Source organism: Cryptotermes secundus, unplaced genomic scaffold, assembly GCF_002891405.2.
Source record: "Cryptotermes secundus unplaced genomic scaffold, Csec_1.0 scaffold928, whole genome shotgun sequence".
Classification (NCBI taxonomy): Eukaryota; Metazoa; Arthropoda; class Insecta; order Blattodea; family Kalotermitidae; genus Cryptotermes; species Cryptotermes secundus.
The window spans coordinates 124,524-132,067 of NW_019738362.1; the positions used below are offsets into that span (position 1 = coordinate 124,524).

The following is a 7,544-nucleotide window of genomic DNA, read 5'->3' on the forward strand; positions in this document are numbered from 1 at the left end:
GACGTGAACAAAATTCTTCACCCTACCGGGACTCGAATTCAGACCCCTCAGTCGTCCAGCCCCTAGCAAGTCGCAGCATCAGAGTTCGTATGACTTTTATTGAACTCTCCTGCCGTCTATTTTAACTTCCATTGATCTATTTAAAAGGAACATACCTGTCCCCGATTCCTCTCCGCCAACATAGGAATATAATATAACACTAAGTTGGGATATAATATTTCGAAAGAAATCTCAAACTTAAAAAAATACGTTTGATATAGGGTTAGACTAATAGTGATAACAATTTTATAGTATTGCGTATCAGCCGTTTATGTTACAGATACAATTAAATTACATTCAGGACACTATAATGGTTATATTTCGTTGGCCATTGGTGGTATCGAGTTTCAGCTGACAAGTATTAGTTATGGTGTGTTTAATAATGGTCTAATGTCAAACAGTTAGGAAGTGGCTTTGATAACATTATATCATCCTACTTTGTAGACTCTTAAACAAATAAGGCATGGAAGACGATCTGCCGACAGAATACGACGTTATTGTCGTAGGAACTGGTAATACATACATGATGCTGAACGTATGCTTGTATAAGAATTATAGTGGAAATTCTCTTTAAGTGTCAAACACTTGCAGTCCAGAACTTTAAATATACAAATCATTCTTTACATTTTATGTTAACCTATTTCCAAACACGCATTATAATGGGATTCTTTTCCGTTTAGGAATGACTGAATCTGTTGTGGCCGCTGCTGCTAGTAGAATAGGCAAAAGAGTTCTACATCTTGATAGGTAAATTGTATGAATTTTCCTGAGCTCAGAAGAATAGTTATACAGTGATTAATTAACCATCACACTGGTATTGTTTTAATTTTATTTAGCAACGAATATTATGGAGGACTCTGGGCTTCATTCAATTTTGAAGGATTGCAGAAATGGATGGAAGATTGCATTCATCCAGTGAAACCTACTGAGGAGGTCTCTGCAGTGGCGAGGGATGGAGAAACGTTAATCAAAGCGGGAAATCAGTTTTCAACAGTATCTAACATTGAAGAAACTTGGTACATTGCAGAGTAAGTTTGCTTATAAATATTGTTTGGAGCCATGATAGTCATAATGACAGTCTACAGACCCAGTAGACAGGGTTTGATCTCTGGAATTCACCCACTCCAGTCCAGTGGAATGGGCTTTTTCTCTCCTGACATGGTACTAAGTACATGAATAGCCTTACATTTCATACACTGTATTACTGTATTTCAGAGAGCTTGCAGACTCTCAACAAGCCACATCATTTTCTAAGAACAATGGAGATGAACAAGGGGAAAAAGTTGGAGATACAGATGATGTAAAGCTGGCAGAGAGTGATGAAACAGAGAAAGAGAAGGAGAAAGAAAATGATGCTGAAAAAGCTGAAGCTGAAGATGGAAAACCTGCCATTACAGAGCCATGGAGTCAGACTAAGCTGAAGAAAGAGTACCGTAAATTTAATTTGGATTTAGCACCAAAGGTCATTTTTTACAGAATCCTTTAGTTTATATTAGGAGAAAGTCATAATCACTTCAAGTCTTGTTTCAGTTTGTTTCTCATCCCACATGAAAAGACAGATGGTGCTGACAACTGAGATACTGAAATATATCAGATGGTTGAGACCAACATTAATATAACATACCCTGTAGTCACATATAAAGTAGGAGAATGCCTTCCTCTCTCAGCTTTGGTAGAGTTGTGAGTGGAGGAGGAAGCCTGAGTGAACATGTTTCTTGCAATCCACTGCTTCAGTTTGGGTTCTTTATAGAGGAACCTGTACCATGAATGCTGGACCACACCTTGCAATAAGAAACACAACTGTTTGGGACATATGCCTATAATTTTACTGTAGACTTAAACTTCATGCTTCATGAAGGTAAACTGCGACAGGGTAGGCAGCACTAGTATAGCAGAGAGACTCCTGAAAGGACAAAATCGAGACACTTCATCAGCACTTTCTCATTTTTGTATTCCAGTATAGGACTTGAAATATCATTAACTGCTTCCAGGAATGAACCTACACACAGCTGACAGTTTTTACACATCCTCTGGCTAATACTGAAAATTCAGTATTTAACTGATTTTTCTAGAAAAAGCTGACAAAATTTGTCATCCTCTTAATCCAAAGAAGTAAAGATTTTTCAGAATGGCTCTGAGATTTAACCTGAAGCCACCTTTTAGAATTAGTTTTGTGGGCAGTAAATGACCTTTTATGTACATACTGAATTCCACCTGGAAAGTTGACATTTGTAAATAATAGATTATTTGGAGTAACTGTAGAAGTTTTAATCTGCTGATCTGTGTGTGCATCATTTAGCTCCTGTTTGCTCGTGGCTCACTGGTTGAGCTGTTAATCTCCTCCAACATCGCACGCTATGCTGAGTTCCGAAGTGTGACTAGAGTGCTGACCTGGCTGGATGGCCATCTTGAGCCCGTTCCATGTTCACGAGCTGATGTTTTTGCCACCCGTCACGTTACAGTTGTTGAAAAGAGAATGCTCATGAAATTGCTCACTGTGTGCATGGAGTATGAACACAGTTCAAATGAATTTGAAGGTACACTCTCTTTCACATATTTTTTAAAGTAGTAACCAAACTAATTCACTAGCTCTTCAGTAATCCAAAACCAAAGTACATAAATAAGAAATTAACCGATGCTTCAATAATATAAATATTGTAAGAGAGAAATAAGTACCAGGAATTAATTAAATAATTTTCCTGGGGAGTAAAGCACGGCAGGCGCGTAAGGCTGACAACCTTACCGCCATCTTTAAGCCAATTGTCTAGATAGTGTGAGACCCTCAACGTCTCACAGCCCTATGGGCCTTCACGGCCTGTTACAGGGATAGCTTTACTTTACTTTCCTTTTTACTTTACTGGTTCTTTCTTTATCCCTTTAAGATTAATTTTGTGACTACCTTGTTTGGTTTGATACCATTATTGATTAAGGTTCTTTCTGTTTAAGTAACATACTTGTTTGAAATCCACTGGTGCAGACAGCTGTCCGATGTGAAATTTGAATCCTAAATCAGACTTTACCTTGGTTCTTAAATTGATTTATTTAATGTGTGTTGTTTATCAAGTTCAGAATATTCATGTGTCAACCTGAAACATGTCTGTAATTCTAATGCATCTGATCTTATTTGTAACAATATGTCTTGTTTTGTTTCCTAGGTTTTGAAGACAAACCATTTTCAGAGTACTTGAAATCAAAGAAGCTGACACCAAATCTGTTACACTATGTGCTATACGCTATTGCAATGGCTACTGATACCACTCCTTGCATGGAAGGTGTAGCCCGAACACAGAGGTTTCTGAATAGCCTGGGGCGTTATGGAAATACGCCCTTCTTGTGGCCAATGTATGGCAGTGGAGAGATACCCCAGTGCTTTTGCAGGTGCTGTTACTGAGTATATGATATTGAACCAATCAAAATGGTTTCCTGGTCTTGTATTAGTATTAGTGTCCTATGACAAATACCTGTATTTAGATGTGCCTACAGGAACCAAATCCTACTATCATTAACTCTTTTGCAGCCTGAACTTCAAATTATATTTAAAAAATATACAGATCCTACTTCACAGATAACACTGTGTCTCCATTATAAAGACCAATGGTTACTGCTGTTTAGGGAAGTAATCAGTTTATCATGACAATCATATGAAACAAATAAATACATCACATGAGAAAAATGCAGTTTCTTAATGTTAGAATGAGTGCTATATATAGTTATTGCTGCACTTTAGAGAAGTAAACTGAAAATGCCATTTTAATATTGTCACTTTACAAATATGACGGTGAATTTAAATGTACGCTACATCTCACAAGACCATCTGTTGCAATATCTATAATACACATGATGCAGGCTCTGTGCAGTGTTTGGAGGTTTGTATCACCTCAAACGTGCAGCTGAGGCATTGATAGTCACTGATGGACAAGGATCAGTGTCAGCTTGCCGAGGGATTGTGTCAGATGGACGGAGACTTGAGTCGCATCACCTTGTGTTGGGAGTCGGCTATGCTCCTCCACAGTTTCTCCAAGCAGCTCCCCCTGGTGGCCTATCTCGTGGAATTTTCATTACAGACAGGTATGATAAAAAAAATGGCTGTGCAGGGTAATACCTGTACCAAATAGGTTGGTCTACAGGTAATGCTCTAGACTTGCATGGTTTGAATCTTGACTGACACGTCTATCCTGATGGTTTTCCTAGGTCCCTCCAGGCAAATGTTGGGATTAAGCAACAGCCACTTCCTTCCATATCCTTTCCTGTTCATCTGTAATCCTGTCTGATGCTACATAGTCTTGATGCTGAGGGCATCATTAAATAGCCAATGATAATCTAGATTTGCATCCAGGTTATCAGCTGTCCTAATCAAGATCTTTCATAATTTCCTCAGCACTGAATTTGCATACAAGCTAAAGAAGCTAACAGTTAGAACTTGCAGCAGAGGGGCCCTAAAAAAACAACCACAAGACAAAACATTCTCATCTAAAACCTGAAGATAACAAATGGCTGATTGCATTTTGACTTTGTATGACTAACCTTAGATGTGGACAATATGGGCATCTTTTGTTGTATTGAATATTTAAATTTTGACGATGATGACTATCTGATTATGTATGTATATTTATATGCTATATTGTATTATTGACTTGTTCTATATCTAAGGCAGATGCCTCTATGGATTTTTTTGGAACTATAAATAAATGAATGAATGAATAAATGAAAATCTTAACCACACTACAAGTTACAGTTTAAGTACAAGTCTGTGTGAAACTGTATTCACATAATTGATTAAAGAATTATGCTATTCCATGTGCACAAATAATTAATCCAGGCAAAGAAAACCTAGAAAAACCTCTGAAATGACCATCTTGCCACAAAAGAATAAACCCTTCATTGATTTCTGTTTTTGTCTTAGATCCATTCTATTAGCTGACAAGGAATCATTGACATTACTCCAGTTCCCTCCAGTAGATGGATCTAGTGAGCCAGTTACTGTGATTGAAGTGGGTCCATCAACAAATGCCTGTCCCCCTGGAATGTGTAAGTAAAGTGTGAAAATTCTTTGATTAATGAATGCTCTTTAAGTAATGAAGAATTATTTTAGTATCAACAAATTGTTTGTTGCAGATGTCGTGCATATGACATGCAAGCAACAGACAACGGCCAGAGAGGATCTCAAGACTGTTGTAGCAAAATTACTGCATACCGACAGCATCACAAACAGCGCTGACTCCAGTGCCCAGTCTCCCAACAAGAAACAATCTGAGGTATATCACACACAAGATGGCCACACAGTTTGTCTTCCAGACAGACAGTGTACAGACATTTGACAGCATATTCTGTGATGATAATCCATATATTATCACCTGAGCCATCCTGATCCATGAGCATATATCATACATGAGGGAAATAAAGCACTGTACATGAAATTTTGGCAGGGAAACATGATGGAGAGAGACCAAGACATGCATGTAATGATGTTGACAGTGGATGATGATAATAGAGATAATTTTTGACTATATATACCTGTACAGTTGTACATAATAGTCATGTTGTTTGATTAACAGTGACGAAATGGTACAAACCCCACAACTTGTTAATATAATATATGTAGGTGCAGCATATAAACTATTTACAGATGTGAATTGAAGCAATAAAAATACAAATTGGTATCCTCTCTGTGTTTAGGATGGTGAAGGAGAAGAAGTCGGAGATACAGCAAAATGTGAGCCAGTAAAACCCCAAGTTCTATGGTCACTCTACTTCAATTGCCCCGAGACATCAAAGTGTGACTTCACTGCCAACATACCAGCCAAAGTTTACCTCTGCTCTGGACCAGACCTAGATCTCGACTTTGAATATGCAGTCACAGAGGTAAATTATACAGTGGATTTGCTGGCAGTCCAGTTTTGTTCTGACCTAGGTACAGTATATAAAGTAAATTTATATTCTTCTTTTTGTTTCAGGCAAAAGCAATATTTAGCAAGATGTATCCAGACAGTGAATTTCTTCCACGTGCTCCAGATCCAGAAGAAATTCTTTTAGAGGGGGAGGAGAGTGCCCCAGGGCCGATCTTTGAAGGTGATTGTGCCAAGGCAGAGAATGATGGACATAAGACTGAAGACGGTGACAGTGATCAGACCAAAGGAGAGGAAGCTGAGTAAAAATTTCCACAAGGAGTTGGAAAAGAATGGTTTAATATTCTGTGATCATAGTTTATCTGTTTACAGACCATTTGACATCCAGAACATGTCTGTGCAGATAGAAACAAGTGAGAAATGTGGTGTCAAAGCTGTAAGGAATACATATTTCTTTTGAGGTCAATGTGGATTGAATATTTGACTGTGGGTAAGGAGATTTTATAGGTTACTACCCATTAACTCAGCTTTTCAACATCCCCCCCCTCCTTTTTTCCCCCTTGAAAAAGAGGTGTGCAATTTAGCCAGTATCTGATGATCAATATTCAATATTACAGCTCCCGTATATAAAATAATAATATATAATATAAGCATATAGTTTCTTTCAAGATTTGACGTTTATTCTTTAAGATGTCAGGAAGTTATGCATGAATAGCACAATAGACCACTGAGGTCGCGGTGCAAGGGCCGAGGAGGCCTACCCCTCATACATTCATTCAAGTTATGCATGAAACACTTAGCACGTTTCTGCGCATCACACATACACATAGTAAGTGTAGTCTGTTGAGGCACTACAATGCTACAAGACGGATCATTGGATTTTTCAATTGACCTGATCCTTCCAGCAACACCATTCGTTCAGTTTATTTTAAACTCAATAAATCCTTTTTGACCAAGCCTAAGATGTAGAACAACTATGGCCCCAGGGTTGGCTCAGCCTCTAACAGAAACGAATACGAGTAATCTTCCTTGGGGTAAAGGGTGGCTGGCACATAAGGCCTTAACGTCTCAAAAACTCTATGGGCCTCCATGGCCTGTTACCTTTTACACACTACTCATGCCCTACTTAACAGAAGTGATGTAGTTACAGGATAGTTCTGAAGCTGAAATCACATTAAAGTTGCCATGGTGCAGCTTACCACAAGAGAAGGATATGCTTCCAGTATTTATGTAGCTTAATTTCATAAGCAGAATACTGTTCACATGATCTAGTTTGTGCTTCAAAGGTAATGTCAGATTATTGTTATTAGAATATATCACTGATGGTGCTTTAAAATATGTAATTGTTAATAGACAGCACAAAACATTCCAAGCTAGTTCTAATCATCAGTGAGACTCACTGATATTTGCAGTCCATTTTATTCCAACTGCAAAGTGTTGCCTTATTATGTTAGTGCCAGGCACTGATATTAAGATAGTGGTGTTCTGGAGAAGTATGCAAAACGTTTTGAGAATTTCAATAACATTTTGTATATAAAACCATAATAAATGTTTTGCTTGCATTGTTTGTATTATGTAGTACAAAAATAAGACAGTTTTTTTTTGGGGGGGGGGGGTTTTTCAATAGTGGCCCCAGGAAGCCCTGACCTGTTACAAAAA

At 38.0% G+C, this 7,544-nt stretch overlaps 1 protein-coding gene across 1 annotated transcript; it reads left to right on the plus strand.

The window, feature by feature from the left end:
- Positions 1-368: 368 nt before the first annotated feature.
- On the plus strand, positions 369-7,456 carry LOC111870936 (rab proteins geranylgeranyltransferase component A 2). Its single transcript, XM_023863593.2, has 11 exons — positions 369-551; positions 720-786; positions 876-1,067; positions 1,255-1,501; positions 2,339-2,576; positions 3,195-3,417; positions 3,886-4,107; positions 4,943-5,067; positions 5,155-5,294; positions 5,716-5,901; positions 5,994-7,456. Exons 1-11 carry the CDS (start codon positions 503-505, stop codon positions 6,189-6,191), a joined length of 1,887 nt encoding a protein of 628 aa, XP_023719361.1. The 5' UTR covers positions 369-502; the 3' UTR covers positions 6,192-7,456.
- The last annotated feature ends 88 nt before the right edge of the window (positions 7,457-7,544 follow it).

What these genes read in the sequence shown, in the direction of transcription:
- LOC111870936 (XM_023863593.2), top strand. Translation starts at nt 503, where the DNA reads ATGGAAGACGATCTGCCGACAGAATACGACGTTATTGTCGTAGGAACT. An exon ending in GAAACTTGGTACATTGCAGA is followed by an intron (nt 1,068 to 1,254) that starts GTAAGTTTGCTT and finishes ACTGTATTTCAG; the next exon opens with AGAGCTTGCAGACTCTCAAC. An exon ending in TGCCTGTCCCCCTGGAATGT is followed by an intron (nt 5,068 to 5,154) that starts GTAAGTAAAGTG and finishes TGTTTGTTGCAG; the next exon opens with ATGTCGTGCATATGACATGC.